The 22,403-nt window shown below is 56.3% G+C and overlaps 2 protein-coding genes across 4 annotated transcripts in view; one reads left to right on the top strand and one right to left on the bottom strand.

Annotated features, from left to right (window-relative positions):
* Positions 1–3,568: 3,568 nt before the first annotated feature.
* Positions 3,569–3,994, top strand: QRFP (pyroglutamylated RFamide peptide; the record flags this gene model as incomplete). Its single annotated transcript, XM_080668651.1, has 1 exon — positions 3,569–3,994. Exon 1 carries the CDS (start codon positions 3,584–3,586, stop codon positions 3,992–3,994), a length of 411 nt encoding a protein of 136 aa, XP_080524777.1. The 5' UTR covers positions 3,569–3,583.
* Positions 3,995–9,192: 5,198 nt separating this feature from the next.
* Positions 9,193–22,403, bottom strand: part of ABL1 (ABL proto-oncogene 1, non-receptor tyrosine kinase) — a 97,016-nt gene continuing 83,805 nt past the window's right edge. For 2 of the 3 annotated variants that reach the window (XM_080667445.1, XM_080667446.1), the window contains exons 5-11: positions 20,494–20,578; positions 19,266–19,443; positions 17,364–17,548; positions 15,489–15,641; positions 14,303–14,392; positions 13,778–13,942; positions 9,193–12,770 (exon numbers count right to left, since the gene is read on the bottom strand). In XM_080667445.1, coding sequence (XP_080523571.1) covers positions 11,056–12,770; positions 13,778–13,942; positions 14,303–14,392; positions 15,489–15,641; positions 17,364–17,548; positions 19,266–19,443; positions 20,494–20,578 — 2,571 coding nt within the window. In that variant the 3' untranslated portion in view covers positions 9,193–11,055. Of the gene's footprint in view, positions 12,771–13,777; positions 13,943–13,995; positions 14,214–14,302; positions 14,393–15,488; positions 15,642–17,363; positions 17,549–19,265; positions 19,444–20,493; positions 20,579–22,403 lie in introns of those variants that run through there. The other variant, XM_080667447.1, reaches the window with a different exon arrangement.

Below are 22,403 nucleotides of genomic sequence, written 5' to 3'. Positions count from 1 at the left end.
CTGAACACCAGCAGCCGCCGCCTCACCTGCCTCCCGTAGCTCACGACCCTCAGGACGTGGGCATCACTGTTACCGCGTCAGGGAGAAGCGGAGGCTCAGAAAGTGACAGGAGGTGCTGAGGCCACAGCTGGTGCGTGGCTGGGCAGGCGTGGACCCCGTTCTCGGGGCTCATGTAGGGCTGAGAGCGGGGGTGATCTGAGAGCCGAGCAGGGCCTGGGCTTGGCAGCGCCAGGCTGTCGCCCGCCAGGCCCTGACCTGGCCCAGTCTCAGCCCACACTTTGGGAAGCGAGGACAGCTGCGGGTCAGCGTGGACCTCCAGGACGTGCCCCCTCCTCCGGATGGCTTCCCAGGAGCCCCCCTCTCCCAATGCTGCGGCGCCCCCTCTGCCCTGAGCCCAGAAGCACCTTGGCTGTGGGAAGCCGGCCGGAAAGGGCGACCCCACCCTGCCCCCCGCCCACTGCTGGAGGCCCTGGGTCTCGGGGTGGTAGGAAGTGTCACAGTTGTCACCCCCCAGCTGCTCGAGTGGGGGGCTAATTTCCAGGGGGGACCCCCGAGGCTCTGAGGACCAGGAAGTACACTGGGGGTACCTGGGAAAATGCTGGAGCTGTGAAGTTCAGCACCGAATCCGGCATCAGACTTCCCCAGGCACCCCTACCGGTGGAGGCTGAGGCTGGCTGAGGAGTCAGTGGGCCCTATGGGGGCCTCCTCATGTCTCCCCCAAACTGGCCCCCCCAAAACCTGTGCCCAACACTCTGGACTTCCGGAGGCCACATCCCAGAGTTCCCGTTCCCCGTCCCGGTCCTGAAGGGACCCCCGGCGAGCGGCCGTTCTCACTGCAGAACCCCGCCCTGAGCCCCTGGGTCTCACAGCCCGGGAGCTTTTCCCCTGCGCAGGGAGGGGCCTCGGGGTCCGACCCCACGCTCCCCCGCCCCTCCGCAGCTGTCCCGAGGACTGAAGAGCACAGCTGGGGGAACTGAGGCCCAGAGAGGGCCAAGTGTCTGGCCCCAGACCTCACAGCGAGTTAGGGACTCACCCCAGGCTGCACCCCATCTTTAACCAGCATCCAGTGTCATGACCAACCAGCGCTAGCGAGGGAGATCAAGTGAGGGCACCGCACTCCCCGCTCCGTGCACACACACATGCTCACACGGACACACACACGGACACACACACGGACGCACACACACACGCACACACGGACGCACACACCTGGGCCGGCAGGCGCTGAGCCAGGCACCGGGTCACGGGAGGGCTCGCGGGGCTGGGGCTCTGGGCCCCTTGCGGTCATGGGGCTCCCCCTCCTGGCTCAGCCTCTGGCACCGCCTCCTGGGGCTCCAGAGCAGGTGAACTGTGGCACCTAGCAACTCTCACCTAACGAGCGAGACCATCTGGGTTCACAGGCGCCCGAATCCCGGGGAGCTTCTCCGGAAAGCCAGGCAGCTGAGGAAGGCGGGGCGGCGGCGGTCATCAGGGTGGGCACCAACGCCTCCTGCAGGGGGCTCGAGGGCCGTGCCCTGATTCAGCTAATGCTGCTGCCCACTCTCCGCCAAACGAGGGGGCTCGTCACCACACTCGTGTCGGGTCTCATCAATGCAGTGGACACTGCCCCCCCCCCCCCCCCCCCCAGCGTCCCCAATGGAATCCCAGGGCCAGGAATGCGCCGCAGTCAGAGCGCAGGCGGCAAGTCCTGCAGAGCTACATAAGGCAGGAGGCCCGCACGCCCACCGGAGCCCGCAGCCTCGGGGAGCAGCCGCAGCGGTGAGTACAGCCCCGCTCCCGCAGGACCCCTCGGGCCAGGCAGCGGGGACGGGCCCTCACCCAGCAGCCAGAGAGCCAGAGCACACTTGCCCGGGGCTCCCACCCCAGGCTCTTCCTGCCACACCCTGCAAGTTGGGGCCCAATGTTCGGTGGCGAGTGTCCCAACCTTCCAGCAGGTTCTTAAAAGGGCCCATGACCCTCAAAGCTGAGAAGGGCCACTTCCTTCTGTGCATGGAGACATCCCCCTTCCTGAGGCCCAGGCCATCCCCAAGCGGATCCATCCGCCATTCAGGGCACCTCCAGTTCAAGCAGCTGTAGCAGTGCTTCCTGCGGGAGGGGCACCTGTGGGAAGCGGGGGTCCACCCAGGCCCGAGGGAGGGGCCCCAGGCGGGCAGGGGAGAAGCCCAGGAGGGCTGGCTGCGGGTGGAGGAGGGCTGCTTTGTGACTTCTGAGGCTTGCTCGCTGAGCTCACTCTGAATGTCTTGGAGAGAGTGTTGGGAGCCGGGGTGTCCTCTCCCATCCAGCTCCTTATTCCAGCCTTGGCTCTCAGAGGGCCAGCCAACCTGACTCTACGGTCATTACCAAAAAGGCTTCCTTTGCGAGGGAACGAGCAATCGCGGCCGAGGCAGGGGCATGTGGGGACGTTCTAATCGGGGTTCTAATCCCCCTCGTGTCACCACCCATTCAGCAATTGCTCAGCCCAGCCCAGTTAGACGTGGGCTTGCCCCCCGCTGTCACAGGTAACGCTGTGAGATTGGGGCCAGTCACCAGTGTGGGCCTGCTGCCTCCCGGAAAGGGGGTAAGGAAAACCGGGGGTGGGGGGGTGGGAAGGGCAGTCCCAGCCGTGGACAGAAAGCAACGCCCACAGGCCGCAGCCCACAGGCCACAAGTCAGAGCCCTTCATTTCCTGGCTGCGGCCTGGCACAATCGCCTGCCTCTCTGACCGTTTTCTTGGTGGAAAACGGAAATAACAGTGCCTAAAAGTGAGGTTTATTGTGAAGGAGAAGTGGGGACCACTGGCGCCCCAGCCACCTTACAGGCCCCTCTCCAGGTGGGTATCTGAGTTGGACCAGGTTCATCAAACCCGCTCCCTGCTTTTGGGAGCAACTGGTTTCCAAGGTAGAGACATCAGCGGTGTCCCCGCTGAACAGTTTCGCTGGGCCCATTTATTACCAAGTTGAAACAGAGATGGTGCTATAAACTTTCTGCTCCGAGGCTGAGATGATATGGCTCGAGAGCCAGTAATTATTATGAGAAAAATGAACCCAAATTTGCGCAGCTCTCCGGGGGCGGCCTGTGTGCTGCTGTGAGCCCTCCCGCCGAGGTGGGATCCAGCCGTGGGCAAACTACGGCCCGCGGGCCGGATCCGGCCCGTTCGGCTGTTCTATCCGGCCCGCGGAGCCGAAAGAGCGGAGGGTTCTCTTGCTCTCCCCTCCGCTCCTTTACTTTGAATTTATATTAGTTCACACAAACACTCCATCCATGCTTTTGTTCCGGCCCTCCGGTCCAGTTTAAGAACCCATTGTGTGGCCCTCGAGTCAAAAAGTTTGCCCACCCCTGGATTAGACCCTCACTGTTACTGCCGTCAAACCCAGAGGTGGCAAGAGAGGGAGACCAGCCAATTGGTGCAACCAGCGCCTACACCTGCTATGGAACACAGGGGGTGCCCCGACGCAGTGACACTTCTTGCCGCTGCTGCAAGCTGGGCCCAGCTGAGCCCCAGCTGACGCCTCTGCGGGCCGCCCAGGCCCTGGGAAGCAGCTGGCCAACGCCGTGCGGGGTCCACGTGAGCCGCCCGTAACTTTCCCTCTTTCCTCCGGGCCAGATGGTGCGCCCTTACTTCCTGTCCTGCCTGCTGCTCCTGCCGCTGGGCGCCTGCTTCCCTCTCCTGGGCAGACAAGCGCCCGTGGACACCCCGGGTGGCACTGGAGGCGAGATGAGCAGGGCCGACCTGCCCGGGGCACGCGCAGTCCGCTTCCCGTGGGACCCCTCTCAGCGGCCGAGAGCTCCCCACCCACACGCCCTGCTCGTCGTGGCCAAGGAGCTGCAGATGTCGGGCCGAGAGCGCGCCGGCTTCAGGCTCCGGTTTGGGAGGCAGGATGAGGGCCGTGGGGCCTCCGGCTTCCTCCTGGCTGATGGCGAGAAGGCTGGTAGCCCGTTGGGGACGCTGGCCGAGGAGCTCAGCGGCTACGGCAGGAAGAAAGGCGGCTTCAGCTTCCGCTTCGGCCGGCGGTGAAGGGCCCAGGGCAGCCTGCCCAGGGGTGCTCCTCGGCTCCCTCCCCCTCAGAGACCCTGAAGAGGTGTATCGCTATCACGAATGATTAGCCGTAGGTCGCAGCCGTGGGCAAACTACGGCCCGCGGGCCGGATCCGGCTGTTCTATCCGGTTCTCTTGCTCTCCCCTCCGCTCCTTTACTTTGAATTTATATTAGTTCACACAAACACTCCATCCATGCTTTTGTTCCGGCCCTCCGGTCCAGTTTAAGAACCCATGGTGGCCCTCGAGTCAAAAAGTTTGCCCACCCCTGGGTTAGGGGGTGCTTTTGATTTCCAACTTTGCTGAAGCAAAAACCTGCGTCGTGTCCAAAAGGAGGTGACCAAAAGCAAGCTGCCCCCTGCAGCCGCTGCCAGGGGTCTGTCTCGGCGCCCCCCTGCGGCAGTTCTGAGGGCCCTCGAGCCCGGTGGTCGGTGGTCGTGCACATGAACAGGCAGCGGCTGTGCGGGCTGCGAGCTGCAGGTAGGAAACTGATCACAGTGGGGTAATCGAAGTTTTGACAGTCCCCATGGCGATGTCTGGAGCTGACATCCAAGCGCAATGGCGGAGGAGTGCACTCCACTGGGTCGGGCGTGGCTCTGAGAGTTAAAGATGAGAATCTTGTTCTTCACCCGTTAACACAAGTTCCCTCCGGCAAGCACCCTGCTGCCGTGTCGAGAGGCCCTTCCGGACCAGCGGCCCACCCTCCTGAGGACCGTCCTGCTCGGTGGCACCGGCTTTGCCAAGTGTCTCTCGGGAGATGAACGAGAAATGTTTTTTGCTACAGCAAGGCTGCACTGCAAATGTCCCCGCTATGCAATGTGGCGTGTGGACCTTCTGAAATAAAAGCTGTAACAACTGCAAACGCTGAGGGAAAGCTTGCCTGCCTCTCGCCTCCAGGTCCTCTGTGCCCGGAAACGGGCTTTCCTGGGCTGCCGGTGCCCGCCCTTCGGGGAGATGGACACGGCACACCTCCCAGCACCGCACCCTCCCCCCCCCCCCCCCCCGGTTGGCTGTTGGTAAAATGGCCGTGGTCAGAGGGGGAGGGAAACACATGTGGGGTGCATTTCCTCCTGCCCTTGGCTGCCCCTCCCTCGTTTCCTCCAAGCGAGGAGCGCCCCGTGAGACAGCTCTCTGCCCGGGAGGCCTGTTCGGTCTGGAGGGGCGGCAGGCCTGGGGCGAGCTGCTCTGGTGTGTTACCCCCCCATCCCCCCGCCCCACCTGTCTTGTGTCAGACTCCGCAGTCTGACGCTTCTCACTCCCACTTCTCACTCCCGGGCTGCTTCATGAGAAGACCTGTATTGATGTTACCATGGCAACATCTCCCTTCCTCCTTTGGAGCTGCTGCTTGCCCCTGTTCGCAACTGAATAATTTTCCATTGAGCTGTCACAATTAATTGGCGGATTTTTATTAGCCTTTTAGAACCACGCTGGGCTGGATCCAGCTTGGCACCGAGGCGCATTTCACAGTGTTTTCCAGTCTATTAGTGACTGACATTCCCCAGCAGCAGCGCTCCATCCTTGGCAGCTAGAGAGCCACTTCATTGAGGGGTGCACAGCTCTGAGCCACCAGCGCCGAGTGGGGCGAACTGGGTGGTAAAATGGGATGGGCACGCAGCAGTCAGGGCATCACCTCAGGCCACAGCGAGCGGCCTCCCCATGGCGCTCTCATGCTTCTCCCCGCTGCCCCGGCACAGGTGCCCTGGGGCTCAGGGCGGCCGGGAGGGACCAGACCGAGCATGGGAGGCACATGGTCCTCTCACCCCCACCATGTCCACAAAGGGGCGATCCAGGATTCCTCCTGCTAATGTAATTGTCCGATGGGGATGGAACACACACACACACACACACACACACACACACACACACCCAGTCTTAGTCTGTTGGTAACAGAGGCAAATACTCAGCCCTCAAGCCACGGAGGACAAACCTCAAGAAAACAAGCCGTCCATAAAGGGCAGCTCCGGCGCTCAGATCCTGTCATAGGGTGGCAGATGGGACAAGCACCATCTGGGTGCGCGTTCCCACTTGGCCAAGGTGGGGTGGGAGACAGCAGCCTGGATCACCATCAGCTCATTCACACACACACACAGGCACCAGGAGCGTGCTCCCGAGATCAGGTGAGACAGACCGAAGGCCAGCGGCAGCAAGGTCCCCTGGCTGGCCCTCGCTTGCTAGTTCCCACCCTGAGTATCTGAAAATGCACACCTTCCAAGAAGAGCCACCCCCGGGGTCACTAATGATTAGCCTTGGAGGTCACCAAGGCTGCGACACTCCTGTGGGGTCAGATTAGAGGAACCTCGATGAGGAGAGCAGAGGTGAAGGGGAGAGGGAGCCCTTCAAAGGTATGGGTGTCCCGTCACTAGGCCCTCATCCTTACACGGAAATCAACAACAGGGCTACCCCTCCAGCCCGGGCATCCGCGCCCAATAACCCTGAACATCAATCAGCACAGTCCAGCTGCTCAGGGCACTTGTGTGTTACATCCACTCCCAATCCATTTGGCTACATCTCCTCTCTCTCCCCCAGCCCACCGACCCCACGGGCTCTGTCGAGGTGTGGGGCCTCCCACTACTCGCGCGCCCGCCGCCCTCTCCTTGGTGGGGAAGGGTCCTCCCCAGACGAGCGAGCGACGGACAGGCTCGTGGCGAACAGCTCTGGAAGCAGCCTCTCCTCCAGCGCGGGCTCCGCGAGCAGTTGGCACCGTTCACCAAGGTCACTTAAAACACAAAAGTCTTCATCTTGGGAGCAGATCTAAAGGTATTTATTTAGCTATAAACCTGGATGGGGAACATTTCTGTCTATATTTCCCTACGTGTTTGAAATAGTAATTAAAATGCTTAAGAGAAGCAGAGGCTCGTGGGGGCAGGAAGCCATCAGGCAGCTGCCGTAAGTGGACAAGGGGCCACCTCGTCCCAACTGGCCCCAGTGCCAAAGACGCTGCGTCACACGTTCCACCGAAGACCCAACCCAGACGGGGCGCTGTGACCCTCCGCGCAGGGCCCACGCTGCTGGGTGAGCACCGGGGATGAGGGCAGGCTCGGACAGGGACACGGTGGTTGGTCAGGCTTGTCCCACCCAGGGTCTTCTGTGCCAAGACACCTGGAAACTGCTTCCCCAGGGCACCCAATTTGGGAACGCCTCCTATAAAACATCTTGAAACCCAAGGACTTGGGCGAGCTAATTCTTAGCGACCGTACTTCTCTTCCACGCGGGAGGGAGGCGCGCGCCTGGCCCCAGAGCACGGGTCTCTGCAAGTCGTGCAGTGGCCATCCGCACTGTCAGAACGTTAGTCCTGGCGCAGCGGCGCTAAGCCACACATGCTGCGTGACCTCGGGCGAGCTGCTTCACGTCTCTGAGGCCCAGCTTCTGCACCCGTCAAAGGAGCAGGGACAGGGCCTCCCTCATAGAAAGAGGGTGTGAGGCTACACGTGGCAACGAAGGGCACGCCTGTAAGCAGCTGAAGTGCCCGTGTGGCTGGAACGTTAAGAACGCTCCCACTGAAACACACACACGGAGGGTGCTCCCACGGGCGGTGTCCAGCTTGGGGGATTTCCACCAAGGACACCCCGCAGCCAGCACTCTAAGCGAGCACCCCCTGCTCCCAGAGCTGCCTGTGCTCGAGCCTGGCATGACCCCTCCCTCAAGTTAACCCTCCCTCCTGACACCAAGCACCATCCCCAGATGAGCCATGCCCCTTTAAGAGCTCCGGCATCACCAGTTTGAGCGGCTACAGCCTCTGGCTCAACATTACGTCTGTGGTGTGGCAGCGCCGAGTTCATTGTCATTGCTCCAGAACATTCCACTACAGGAACACACCACAATGTGCCTACCCTAAAATTGACACGTTAGGCTCCTAGTTTGTTATTAACAGCAACAGCGTTGGCCCTATGGGCAGGGTGGGCCTTTGGGTCCTCCTTGGCTTTGAGGCAGAACTCAGTTATCTGAAAACGGCTGTGTGCGCACATATGCGCATTCCTCTTGTGCTAGAGTCAGCGTGCATTAAGCTCTCCGGGGGTTCTGTGACACAAACAAGTTAGACCCAAGTTTAAGTTCAGGTGCTACACAAGGAAGACTCTTGTTTGGGAGAAGGGTCTTACGACACACCGTCTAAGAGGCTGCTGTGTCGATTCTGCAACCGTCCCCGTCTGACACGGAGGCTGTCGTCACAGCCATCCCGCCCTTTCAGACCCGGGCGCTGTCACTCACAGCCGCGGAGAAGCTGGACTGGACGAGCTGGCGCCCAGTGAAGGCTCTGCACCGGGACGCGGCCTTTGCCTCGGTGAAGCGAGGGGAGACCGGACCTCAGCTTGCGCATGCGCGGGTGGGTGGCTTCCAGCACGCCCGTGCCAGGCAGCATCTTCACCTCCACCACGGGGCGCGCTACCCGTCCTGCGCCCAAGGCCTCGGGGGAAGAGGTTCACTTGTCATTGTGCCGGGTGAGCAGGATCTGCACCCCTGACAAGCCTGCTGGCTTAATAAGTATCATTACCACAGGGCGCCGCTCACTTCCCCGACTCCCACTTCCTGGCTGTCCGTGGGTGTCAGATGGAGACCCAGATGAGAAAAGCCAGCACCGCCCTCCACAGCCCCTGGCTGGGGGCTGGGAGAGGCCAAGGCAGGGCCCAGGGTGGTACACCCACGCCCTCGCAGGCCAGCACGCCCTGCTTGTCCTCAGACACACAGAGCAATGGCACCTGGCGTGGTGAACACAGCCAGGGGTGTTTCGGGGCTGAGGGCAGTGGCAGAAGGTGAGTTCAAAGGCGAAGGGAGAGAGCACCAGCAGAGGGATTAACTCTCAGGCCAGCGAGGAACCGAGACATTACATCCTCCCATTTCCATGACGCTGTGGCGGCCTGACAGTTGGCACAGCCCTCGGGCTGGTCTTCCTTGCCCATGCCAGTCAGCAGTGGCCCGTACTAAGAGTGCCACTGACAAGAGTGCTGGTAAGAAAGTGTCAAGGGCGCAGGAAGGGCTCGAGGCGAGGGCAGGGAAAGTGCCTGAGAACGGCTGAGGGGGACACAGGCTGCAGGATCCTGCTGTGATCCTGCCATTACTCTGCTCCATAAAACCCAACACGGAGCCTCCAGCCCTTCCAGAAGGCAAGGGCGCCCTCCCACCGACACACACCACGGCTCTGGACAACAGGGAAGAGCTACAGACCAAAGCAATCCACGCAAATCCTAATGTAAACATTTATTTAAAAAATACTACGGAGGAGAGATGTGGATTCAAAAAACAGAGTCACATACAGAAACAAAATGTACTGGACCAAAAACGAGAGAGAACCCACAGGCACTGGAGAAGGGCGGGGCGTGGAAAACTATTTACAAGTCGTTTATAAAAGAGCAAGGCTACAAGAGTGTAATACCGAAGTGTAAATGCAAAATATAGTGGCACGTCATGTGGAGAGAGAGGCCAGTACCTCACGGGAACAGGAGGCGAGGGACCCGGTGGGTCCGTTTGCTTGGTCCGCAAGGCCGCTGGCGGTATGCTAGTACCTCCCTCAGTCTGTGCAGCACGCAGTCTGAGGGGGCAAAGAGGTGATGCGCTGTGAGAACAGTATCAAACAATCCAGAGAAATAAAATACGAGTCTGGGTGATTAGTGTAAAAACGGGGCCTGTGTGAGGTCACGGGCAGAAGGTGTGGGGAGCGGAAGGTGGGTTTCTCCAAGGGCTGCTTCTGGCCTGGAGTAAGACCCAAGCAGGTGCCTGCCCACTCCTCAGTAGCTGCTCTAAGTCACGGTCAAGGAGACCGGGGCCCCTGCCCCGAGCCTGGTCCTGGGCAGCCCAGGGGGAGATGACAGCACACCTGCTCTTCGAGACGCTCTCTGGGGTGTCGCTTCTTTGTGGCTTCCTTCCTCCCTGATGGCTAAGTGTTGCTCGTGGTCATTAAATAAGACATTTGCCCAGGAGGGTGCAGCCCACACCCGTGGGGCTTCGTGGCCCGGTCCTGCTCCTCCCGTCTGTGCCGGTGCCCACGTCTGTATCAGCTGAGCTGAGAGCAGAGCTTTGAAATGCTTCAAGAACTCCAGAGAACTGAAGACTGGCTTGTCACAAAGGAGAAAGTCCTGCAAGAATCTACTTTGTCTTAGGGGAGTACGAGGGAGGGAATGGAGATCAGTCAGCAATCAAGGCCAAGTGCCTTTTTCGGGCACCTGCAAGTTCCAAAGGAAGGTAACACGGGGCCACCGAAGACCGGCCTAGGCGGGGCCCGGGCCATCTCAGCACCAGTGTTCGCACAAGCCACCCCCTGCCTTGCCCCTGCCCTGCCCCTGCATGCCGGACAGCTACCCTGCTCCCCTTCAGACGCGGGCTTGCCGTCCAGAACTGGCAGTGCGTGTCACAGGAGAGCTGGGACTGGGCTCGCGGACACGCAGCAGGATGACAGGACAGTCCCCTCCTTCCTGCGACCCCAAGGCTGGCTTGTGTTAGCACCTGTTGTACCCCCAGTAAGAGCTGTCCTTCACGTGAGGAAATGGTGAGGGGCAGCCGCGGCAGCAGCGGAGGCCGAGTGACCGCCGGCAGAGCTTCCCAGGATGCAGTGCTGGCAACGTGTCTGAAGCACAGGAGGTACGAGGAGGATGAGGGTACAGGCTCCCTCCACCAGGCGAGTGAAGGCAACGTTCCCAAGGCCTGGTGACGGAGCTCCCGTTCAGGGCACTTCTTTCCGGGGGAAATGGAGGCGAAGGCATAGCCAGAGGAAATCCCCGGAAAGAACAAGAGAGGAAGCGTTCACCCACCTTCACAGCTGGCCTGAAGGGCCGTCCTGAGGCCCCGTGGGGGAGGGCTGGGGTGCCGACTGCAGCCCAGCAGCGGGAACCCACAGACAGAACTCTGACAGAGGCTCAGCGAGCGGGCCGAGGAGGAGGAAGTGCAGGAGGACAGTGGGTGCACAATGTAGGTAGTAGGGCGGTACTCCACGGTGGCCCTCAGCTCCTGGGCCCAGGTCCCAGCTCACAGGTCCTGTGTCAGCCACCGTCACGGGCACGGGAGCCCTCACACACTGCGGGCGGCTCTGGCTGGCCTGACGCCTGGCTTCTGCTACCTCCGCACGATGTCACTGATCTCTTTCACAGAGCTGAGGAGTTTGCTGAAGTCCTGCGTGGCCGCCGGGCCACTCCCCGCAGTTGCCGGGCAGATCTGAAGCTCCCGGAGGTTATTCTCCAGTTTGTTGATGGCCTCGCGGAAAGCGAATTTGTTCCTCATTTGCTGGATGGAGTCCACGTAGCTCACACAGAATGTGTAGAGGTTTTTGCCGGCTTCTAGCACGGCGCTGTGGCTGGCCATCTGCTCGGAGTTCTTGGAGATGGCCAGGCACAGGGCCTCGGTGCTGTCCAGGACCACACCCTTGGTGATGGTGCCACTGGCGATGCGTTCGGGAGGTTGGCGGGTTTTCCGGAGAGACACGCGGGTCGATATGAGAGGGATGAAGGCGGTGGAGGACAGCTGGTCCCCTGCCAGGGCAGAGGACGCTGATGGCAGAGTGGAGGGAGTGGGGACTGGGCTGGTCGGGGTCCCCGCTGGCTTGGTGGATGACTGAGACTTTGGCATGGACAGGAGCACGGGCTTTTTGACGCCCTCTCCCAGCTGCATGGGTTTGGCAGCGTCACTGTTTACAGCATCCGCAACCACAGCCGTGGATTTTGCTTTCCCGCTGGCGCCTGCCTCCCCGGCTGCTTCCTGGCTCGGGCTCGGAGAGGGCCTCCCGGCTTTCCCAACCGAAGCTGGCAGGGGGGGTGGCGGGGCAGGCTTGAGCTTGGACAACTTCCCTTTATCTCTCCCAGGGGACTCGGAGGAGGGCTTGTGCCTCCTCATTCGAGATTCCTCTGCGGGGGCCTTGCTGGTCCCTCCAGGCGCACCTGGTCCTGCTCTGCTGGTGGCGGGCACCGGCTCAGCTGCGGCCGGTGTCCCCAGGGCACTGGCCTTCCCGGCCTCTTCCTTGTGGGGCAAACCAGAGGAAGGAACCACCACCACCTGCCTGCGGAGGAGCTTTGGAGTCAGGCTGGGAGGGCTGGAGCCCGGGCTGGACTCCGCCGTGTCTTTGAAAACCTCATCGGCCAACTCCTCCATCTTTTTCACCAGCCTTGGTGGGGGCGTCACCGTGCCTCTGGTCACCTGGTCAGACCTGGTCTCACTTGCCCGCTTCCGAGGCAGAGCTGGCTTCTCGCTTTTGTGCCCTCCAAAAGTGGACGAGTCAAACTGTCTTCCTGTGGACTGCAGGTCCCGAGGCAGCGTGACTGACCTCCACTCCGTGTCCTTGGCCCCGTGGGGCACGCAGGAGGCAGAGCAGGACCTCAGGAAGCGCTTGCTGGCGCTGCTGCCACTCTCCTCTTCGCTGGCTGCTAACCGGCTGCTGGTCAGCGTGCTGGACTTCCACAGGTGGGGAGACCGGAAGCCTGCGCCTCCCGACTCCCGGAAGGCTCCATTGGGGACACCAGCCCCACTGCTGGGTTTTGGGGACTTGGCTGGCTCGGCTGGGTCTGAGGGTGTGAGAGCAGGCGCCCCGTTGCTGACTTCACGGCCCTCTTCCTCCCCGGCCCCCTTGCGCTCTGGCTGGCCGTCCATCTCCCGGAAGGAGCTGCTGCGTTTGGGAGGGGTTGGGGCCGTTTTCTTCTTCTTCTTGATCAAGGCGCTGAACAAATTGGTCTTTTTGTCTTTGGGGAGAAGGCGTTCATCTTCATTTAGGCAACCATCCTGGGGACCTCGTTCTTTTCGAGGGAGCAACGGAGACACAGCAGGCTCGTGGTCCAGAGGATCTGAAACACATGGGGAAGGTTCAACAAGTCCCAACTAAAGACTCCCGAGTGGGCGAGAAACCTCGAGCTCGCCTCCTGCTCTCCGAGCTTGGGCTCTGGGCTCAGAAAGGCCTAGCAAGTTACTTCCTTTTGCTCCTCCTCAGCTTTCTCATCTGTGGAACAGAGGATATGCCCTGGCTGGCATGCTCAGTGGTTAGAGCATCAGCCTGCGCACCAAAGGGTGGCAGGCTCGATTCCGGTCAAGGGCACATACCTGGGTTGCAGGTTTGATCCCCGGCCGCAGTCGGGGTGCATGTGGGAGGCAATCAATCGATGTGTCTCTCTCATATAGATGTTTCTCTCTTTCCCCTCTCTCCAGAATCAATAAAAACACTAAAAAAACCCCAAAACAACACAAAAAACTTGGGAATCATGGTTCTATAGGTCCTGCTGTGGCAAAACATCCCATATTACCAGCTTGCCCCGTCCCTTCCCATTTAGTCTATGATCCATCAGAGCATCCCTTACAAACCAGACGCTGGCCCACCTCGGGCACTGTGGTTCCGCTGGTCTGCAGGAGGACCCAGACTTCTAGGGCTGGGGGCAGGGAGACAACTGCTACGTCAGAGCAGCCTGGCTCCGAACAGAGCTGGCACACAGGAGGCGCCAGATCAGCCCTGACAATACTGAGAACCCTCCTAACCACTCCCATCTCCCTCTCGCTTCTCAGAGCCCAGACAGGACGCTCGCTCTGGGCCACAGCTGTGAGTGACACATGACAAGGTGGGCTTCTTGCTCAGGTTTCATAGCATCTCTGCCCACGTGACTGCCCTAACTGCTGAAGCCGATGGCTGCCGATGGCTCACGGGGGTGGGGTAGGTGTGCTTCGGGAGAGGAGAACCCGCCTTTCAACGCCGGATTACTGACATGGGGTTTGCCTGCCCTTCTGTGCAGGTTCCACGCACTGCGTCCCACGTGCACACTGGCTGGCCCTGGGCCTCCAGTGGGGTGGGGCAGGGACGACATACCAGGCTCTCCCGGGCCCTTGGAGTGGGGCGTCTCGGGCAGGTCGGTGAAGTCTTTGTGTTCCGTGGCTCTCCTGGAGGTTCTTGTCTTGGTGGGCAGCTCTGGGGCCTGCAGCAGAGTACCTGCAACCCCTCGCATGCCTTTTTTCCCCAGTTCCTTTTCCACTTCTAAGAACCACCAAAAAAACAACACATACACACACACACACACACCAGCAGCCATTAGTATGGTGTCACTTTTGGTGTTTTTTTCTTTTTAAAGTAACAGTGGTCATCTACACACATTTACAGAAAAGACATAAAAATGATAAGGAAACAACACTTAGTAGTTTTCAGAATTCTGCATGGCTACGAAGGACAGAGCTCCACACCCACACTTCTGTCCAGCTTTCTGGTCTCAGATAACTTGTTGGCCCGCGCACTTCTCCCTGGAAGTGAACTAAAGGACCAGGGCTGGAGTCCCCTACAACCATCCCTCCTACCCCAGCCTTTCACCCACGGCAGGCACCCCAAGGTCGGGCACTTTACCATCGGATATGCTGGACTCCTGAAACATTGTTTCAAAGGCTTGGTGGATTTCAGCAAAGGAGGGCCGGTCAGAGGGATTCCACTGCCAACCTGGACAGATGAGACCGAGTCAGACCACCCAGGAGGCCTTGCTAACAATAATAAGTGTGTGGCTAGCAATTCTCAAGGAAAGGTCTAGAATTGAAAGAAATATTCCACTCCTGCTACCCATCTTTTGGGGTGACAAGTTAAGTGATGAAGGCCATTGTGTCCTATTAGACATTAAGAATTTAAAAAGACTGTAGATACTGGCAGGCACATGGACTGTAAAACCCCAGAGAGATGCTGACAGCCGGAACTGCATTTACAAATATTTTTCTCCCAACCCCACTCTAGCAAGTGCACAGAATGACTAAACCAAATAGGCCGCCTTCTACGTTACCCTTACTTCACATTATCGAAGCCCAAAACCCTCATTAGTACAGAAATGCTAGTCAATGAGATTAAAATGAGGATGAAGGACTGATCAAGGTGAGGATGTAGAGTCACTCACATACACTTCTGGTGGGAGTATAAGTTGGCACAACTTTTTTTGAAAAACAATTTGGCAAAATCTATCAAAACTTAAAATGCACACAGCCCTCTGAGCCACCAGTTCAACGTTTAGCAAAACCAGTACGTGTGGGGGTGTTCACTCCCGCCTTGCTTATGGCAAAATCCCAAACAAATGTGTAAAACAACCACATGTTCATGAAGAGAGGACTGAATAAGTCACCTAATGGGATGCTAAGCAGCTGGATAAAATTAAGTGGGGGGAGGAGGAGAGGAGAGACATCTCCAAATTATGGACATGGAAAGATTTGTCGGTTACACTGCTAAGTGCAAAGAACATTGCAGGAATGGTTTTATATATACAATAAAACCAACCAGATAAATGTCTACCTACTACAACAGATGTGTGAAGGTAGGCCCAGGAGTTGGTATTTATTAAAAAGAAATCCAAGTTTGGTATGCATCAATCCCAATTTTGTATTAAAACAAGAACAAAAAACCCTCACGCATAAAGGGATAGAGAAAAACTGAAAAGAAAAAGTCTGCAAAAATATGTATGAAATTAGTTCATTCATCGCTTTACATCCATACTCCCGCAGTGGAATGCTTTACAAAGCCCGCGTGTAATTTTTGGAACTGGCAGGGGAAGGCTCACATGCTCGCATGAGTTCGTAGACCTTCTCTGGGCAGCCTTCCGGGCGCTCCATGCGATAGTCTTTCTCTAGCAGCTCATACACCTGGGACAGGTCAATTCCCGGGTAGGGCGACATGCCATAGGTCGCAATCTCCCAAAGCAGTACTCCAAACGCTAGGGGGAAAAGAGTAAGAAAGGTTATTTGAAACGTGCAGAATTTAAGTATTCTACATTTAAAATTGGTCTCCTGTGTGGAAGACAGATGCTACACCTTCAAAAACAGGCCAGGCACTGACCTTTTACCAGGCTCTTAATTACTAACTGCCTAGGACAGAATGAAGCGTTCAGTTCACTCCCCCCCACAGACCAGAACACGCTGAAGGAGAAGAGGGCTGCGGGGATAAGCCCCTCCAGGGTCTTGTAGGTAACGTGACCATCTTGCGGGGATGTGTGTGGAAGGAATGTAGGGCTAGATGTCAGGGGCCACTTCTACTCCTAGCTCTGTGACAACTCGCTATGTGCTTAAGCCAGGCCGCCTCCCCTTTCTGGAGTATGAGATATCTCTAAGGTCCCTTCCAACGCTTCACAAGAATCTTACAAAATCTTTGCCCGGCCAGCATGGCTCAGTGGTTGAGTATCGACCTATGAACCAGGAGGTCAAGGTTCGATTCCCGGTCAGGGCACATGCCTGGGTTATGGACTCGATCCCTAGTGTGGGGCATGCGGGAGGCAGCTGTTCAGTGATTCTCTCTCATCATTGATGTTTCTATCTTTCTCTCCCTCTCCCTTCCTCTCTGAAACCAATAAAAATATATTCAAAATCTTTGAAAGTTTTGCAGGCCCTGAGTACAGCCGTGACATTTCCAATCCCATTAAAGGAAGCAGAACTGACTCCTCCCTAGAGAAATGGGTGGCTCAGGTCTAGGGCAGGGAATGAAGTGGAAATATCACAGGCGCCATCGAAAGCTACAAGGTTCTTGTCAAAGGGACTGGGAGCAATGTGAAGGTCCCACCAGCCAAAGATGAGACAGCCTGAGCACCAATAAGGAAAGGAACTGCAAACCCGCAACCCAGGTACTTGCCCTCGACCAGGAATCGAACTCGAGACCTTTGGTGCACAGGCCAACGCTCTAACCACTGAGGAACACTGGCCAGGGCAAAAAGTATGACTTTTATGATTTAATGGGAAAGTTGTACACTAACTGGATATTTGATAATATTTAGAAATTACTGTCAATTTTTGGAGGGGGACACTGTAGTTATGAGAATGAAAATGCCATCTTTAAGAGGCTCATACTGAAATACTTATGGACAAAGTAATATGATGCCTGGAATTTGCTTCAAAATAAGGGTCGGGGGGAGTGGGCGGGGCACAGAGGATGCAAGAGCACCATGAGGTGGTGACCAGTAAGCTGGGGGGTGGGGGCAACTCTGTCTTCTTTGGGGTGTGCTCACAATCTGCCACCAGGAGGCCTTTAAGAAAGTACAATACAGTACTGTCACCTGAGGCTTCCGAGGGTGAGCCTACTGAAAGCCCAAACCGAACTGGAGCGTGCCCTGCGCCCTGCGCCCTGCGCCCTGCGCCCTGCGCGGCGGGCTCGGTGCCCCAAAACGAAGCCGCAAACTGAGAACGAAGATAAAGGGTAAGTTAACCTCAATTATTTTGGAAGAAAAGGCCCATTTTTTACTTCATTTTGAAGAGAGAACAGGGAAAAAACGACTTTTAAATGAAAAAGAAACAAGCGAAAAGGAGAATTAAATCATGGGGGGAGGGGCAAAAGAGCAAGAAAGAGGCAGTGAAAAAGCAAGAGAAAAACAAAACACACAAACAAACAATAAAAACAGGAAAGAAGCCACCCCCTGGGCGGGCGAGGAGGGAGCTGAGGGGGCCCTTACCCCAGACGTCGGACTTGATGGAGAATTTGTTGTAGGCCAAGCTCTCAGGCGCGGTCCACTTGATCGGGAATTTGGCCCCGGCGTGGGCTGTGTACGTGTCCCCTGTCATTAACCTGCTCAGGCCGAAATCAGCCACCTTCACCAAGTGGTTTTCCCCTACCAGGCAGTTTCGGGCAGCAAGATCTCTGGGAAAGGAAAGAGTTCACCCATGAGAGTCCTGGCTGGCTTTCCAGCCTCACAAATCCACCACCGACAATGGAAAACGGGAGTCTGGTCCCCGGGAAACTCACATTAACTTCCACCAGGGAGCAGTGCCTGGCCCTCAGCACCCTGGGCTCCCACCACGGTGAGCGGCAGCAGGGGGCACTGGAGCGGGCCCTGGCCCTGTGCCCTGGAGCAAGGGCATTACGCTGGGACTCAGTTACCTCGTTCATAAACGAAAAGGATAATCACAGCGCCTACTTCTTAGGGTGGTTGTGATAATTCATTCTATGTGAAGTGCTTCAACTGGTGCCTGGAGAATAGTAAGTGTCACCTAAGTGTCTGTCTGGTTGTCACTGCCCTATGCCAGGAACAAAAACATAGGCCAGTCCTCGAGAAACTTACAGCAGAGCGAGTCTCCGCTTGTACCGTCCAGACTTGGTAGGACAAAATAAAATAAAGCCCATGGCATCCTTTGCCCGGACTGTTTCCTACTTTCCTCTTTCTTCCTGATGCTTACCCAAATGTATCCTGAAACTTCTCTCCTGTACAATCAGCTTCCTCTTGCCTCCCGATTCTACCAGGGAATAGGAGTCTAATCTTTGGTTCAAGGACATCAGCCATGAAATCACAAGGCAAACAGGAATGGAGCAATGAGCCGAGGCAGCAGCTAACGCCATGGCTGCACAGGACAGCGTCATCATCAGCAACCAGAGGGAAGTTAAATACAGAAGAGCGTGCCTAGCAGGGTTTTGGTAAAGGATTCCAAGTTTGCTTGAATGAAGAGGGAATGGACCTTGCTGTGCAAGGCAAACCAGAGTCAGAAATCTCAATTTGCAGCCCCAGAGGGTTCACATTCTTGAGTGACAGGCGCATCTGAATCAGGGTCTGGTGGAGCACGGAAAATCCGTCGTACAGGAAGCGCAGCACCTCACACAGGCTCCCCTCGTTCCTCACTGCGAAACCGCATGTGCAGGTTTCACACTCCAGTTAATTGGGTAGGAAAGGTCACCACGGTGGCGTGGAGAACATCCTGCATAAAAGGCTCCAGCGAAGCCATCGGGCTCTGTCCGGCACTGGCTGTCACTTCGCTAGGAAGCCATCTCCACCACCAAAGAATGCGGAGACCGACATAATTGTGGCACCCCTGAAGGTCAAAACTCTCCAGGCTCTAAAACAGCGAAGGTGCTTCATTTAGAACCACAGCCACACAATTCTGACAATTGTGGGAACATCGCTGACCCAGATGACAGCAACTTAAGTGGAGAATCAAGTGATAATAAGGAGCCGGGAGGGGGAAAACCAACCCCACGCAGAACAAAACCCACGCACTGGCCATTACCGCCAATGTGTGGAGCAGCAACGCCCACCGCCTCAGGAGCAGGCCGTCAGGACGCACGCGGGCCCGGAGGAACAACGAGCCTTCCCTTCAGAGGGAGCTGTGGTTACTCGGAAGGACGCACGCCTTTTATGAATCATTTAATAGTCTATTTAGTTCAAAATGGTTCCAAAGCGAGGCGTTTCTTAGGCCTGGCCTTCCGCACACTCAGGGTTCGCCTTCGTTTCAAGGTCTACTGTGCTGCCGGCACTAACATCAGAGGCTGGGCCAGAAGGCCTGGGAGGCTGGGGCTTTTCTAGAAGGATGCCCAACCCCCGCTCACGCCCTGGCTCTGTGGGGAGGCTGCCTGGCCAGGCTCCTACCTGTGAATGAAGTTTTTCTTCTCCAGGTACTCCATGGCTGATGAGATCTGAGTGGCCATGTACAGCAGCACCACAGCATTCACCTCCTGCCGGTTACACTCTCTCAGGTAATCCAACAGGTTCCCATAGGTCATGAACTCAGTGATTATATAGAACGGGGGCTCCCGGGTGCAGACCCCTGCCAACGAGACATTGAGGGCTTCAGGAGGCTGCTCTACTCCCAAATGAACGAATGTCAGCAAGGACTGGCACGGAAGGAAAATGCTTCTGAAACGGATGCTGACTCTGCTCCGGCTTCTAATATGGCTCCAAGCGCTTGTGACTGGAGACTGTGCTCCTGGGAGGGACATGCTCATGCTCTTGTCTTCCTCTCAAGCCAATGGACGCACAGGAAGAGGCCCTCAGTGAGTTCAGAAGCAAAGGCCAGGCCCACACCAAACTGTCTAAAAATCATTGCTAGTTTACCCTCAATGGTTATGTCAGATGGCTATGTCTACTTACAGAATCACTGCAGTGAAGAAACGTTAAAAGTTCTTACGTTTTGCCCTAAATGGTTTGGCTCAGTGGATAGAGCAATCAGCCTGTGGACCGAAGGGTCCCAGGTTCGATTCCAGTCAAGGGCATGTACCTTGGTTGCGGGCACATCCCCAGTAGGGGGTGTGCAGGAGGCAGCTGATCGATGTTTCTCTCTCATCGATGTTTCTAACTCTCTATCCCTCTCTCTTCCTCTCTGTAAAAAAATCAATAAAATATATTTAAAAAAAAAAAAAAGTTCTTAAGTTTTGCCAGACCAGTGTGGCTCAGTGGTTGAGTGTCAACCTATGAACCAGGAGATCACGGTTTGATTCCCGGTCAGGGCACATGCCTGGGTTTCAGGCTAGATCCCCAATAGGGGGCATGCAGGAGACAGCTGAGCAATGATTCTCATTATTGATGACTCTCTCTCTCTCACCTTCTCCATTCCTCTCTGAAATCAATAAAAATATAATTCAAAAAAAATTCTTAAGTTTCAGAAGCCAATTTGAGATTTGAATGCTTTTAGGTATCAATTTAAAGTAGTAACATTCTCTCTTTCACAAACCCCCCGACACACACAATCCCACAAAGGCCTCCTTTACCAATGGCTGAATGCTGGTAGGGAACAGATGTCCAAATCAAACGCTCGCCAGCCATTTGCCTCTGCTCTCACAGCACCTGCGCCACCCGAGGGTTTATTGCACACACTCACCAAGTAATTGTACTAGGTTAGGGTGCTTGATCTCTTTCATTACTGCGGCTTCTTTCAAGAACTCTTCCACCTCCATGGTGTCCTCCTGCAGGAAAAAAAAAGTGGTGAAATTCTTTCAAGGAACGTGTCTGAGTGGGAAGTGCGACGTGAACGGTCAGTACGAGCTGGAGCTTCGATGAACAATCCTCTGGCCAACCAGTTTCAACCCGCACTGCTCTGGACAGGTTCCACTGCTGCTGCTCATCACCTCAACAGCACCAAGAAGTTCCCACCTGGGGCTGAACTTTTGGATTTCCCCAGGGCAACACATCCTGGCTGGCCTGTGTATGCTGGTGACTTGCTTCTGGCGGCACAGACCATACTTGTTTCCGTCACCTTGTGGAGTGTGTGTGTGTGTGTGGGGGGGGGGGGGGTGTGTACAGGCAAATGCCACAAACATGGTACTAGATCCCTCAGCAACAGCGAGTTTTCAAGGGGCCCTAAAATGCATAATGTAAAAAAAAAAGAGAGAATCTGAAATGTGCCCTTGATTTAAGAGAAGAGACCCTGGTGATACAAAAGATACTGGATTACCAAAGAAGAACGATGTCTCAAAATACGGCAGAAACAGAGCATGCGACACTGTTCAAGGCTGTGGTGTCCTGGGGCTCTTAATGAAGCGGTCACCGCTCTGCCAGGTCAGTTACTCAGATTCTAAAGCCATCCTCAGGGCAGCAAGTTCGCAGTATCCGAATGCCGAATGCCGAGGGGAGACAAAGATATCAGCAAATGCCCAGAGCAAATGGAAGAGGCACTTCCGCATTTCCTCACGTATTCTGAGTCTAGGCCAGCAATCTTCAACCCGTGTACGGCAAGAATTCTTACAACATGCAATACCTGACTCTTTAGTCAAGGGCACAGGCTTCTTTTCCCTCAGTCAAATAAAAAAATGACAATAACCAACACAAAAATAGCTGTCTGGTGTGAATGAATCAAAATTAGACCTTTTTTGGGTCAGACTGGCAGAAACATGTGCTTTTTGTGTGAATTTAGTAATTAGTTTGTGTGTGAGAGGAAAAGGGTTGAAATCTCTCTCTGGGTGCCGGTGTGGAGCGCTGCGGCGCCTGGCCCTGCGGTAGACCCTATTATACCAGAGCCTTACTGGGGCTTCTGTTGGGTAAACCTCTCTTTGAGTTAAAGAACCCACTGTCCAAAAACCAGGGAGCAGGTGGTGGTAAATGACATGGTCTGTTTGCTGTGAGAACCTGGCTATAAAGGCCAATGATGCCACCCCCCAAGTTTCAACATGGACTTTGAGTTTTACTGAAGAGAAAGAGTGCATGGGAGATGGGGGGTGACTTTCTGAAAACCAGATTCCTCCTGCCCCTTTGGGAGACGAGGATCTGACTGCCGTCCTCACCTGACTGCACCATTCCTTAGGGAAGACTGCAGAGGACGGGCCAACCTCTCTCAGCGCTTCCTTGCTTTGATCTACTGTGCTTACAAGTGAAGCATGACCAATGAGTTATGTGTCAGCCCATTATCACTTTGCTTAGTTAGGCCTCTGTGAGACTGAAATTCCGAACAATTTATTGCTCTTTAAAAATGGCAGGCTGCTCTAAATGTCAATTAAACATAGTTGGTAGTCTCTGTGTCAAGCTATCTGGGGGAAAGGGATTCATCCCTGCTGCCACCCCATTAGCTGTTTAATTCTTCTGAGTCCTCTCTACTCCTTAACATGCTCAGCCGACCATGCCGTTTGGGGCGTGAAGTGCTCTGATTTACCAGCTGACATGCGAGTGTCAAAGAGCGGGCGCCTGCCAGAACCGGAGCCTCAGTGCTGCTCACGGAGGACCAGGGGCTTTAAGAATCTCGCTTGGCCAACAATATGTTCAAAAAGTCGCTCTCCCATGAAGTTGTCTAGACACGCG

Source organism: Plecotus auritus (assembly GCF_963455305.1).
Source record: "Plecotus auritus genome assembly, chromosome: 5".
NCBI classification, from domain to species: domain Eukaryota; kingdom Metazoa; phylum Chordata; class Mammalia; order Chiroptera; family Vespertilionidae; genus Plecotus; species Plecotus auritus.
The sequence above is the reverse complement of the archived record's forward strand: the minus strand, read 5'-3'. Positions and strand labels throughout refer to the sequence as shown.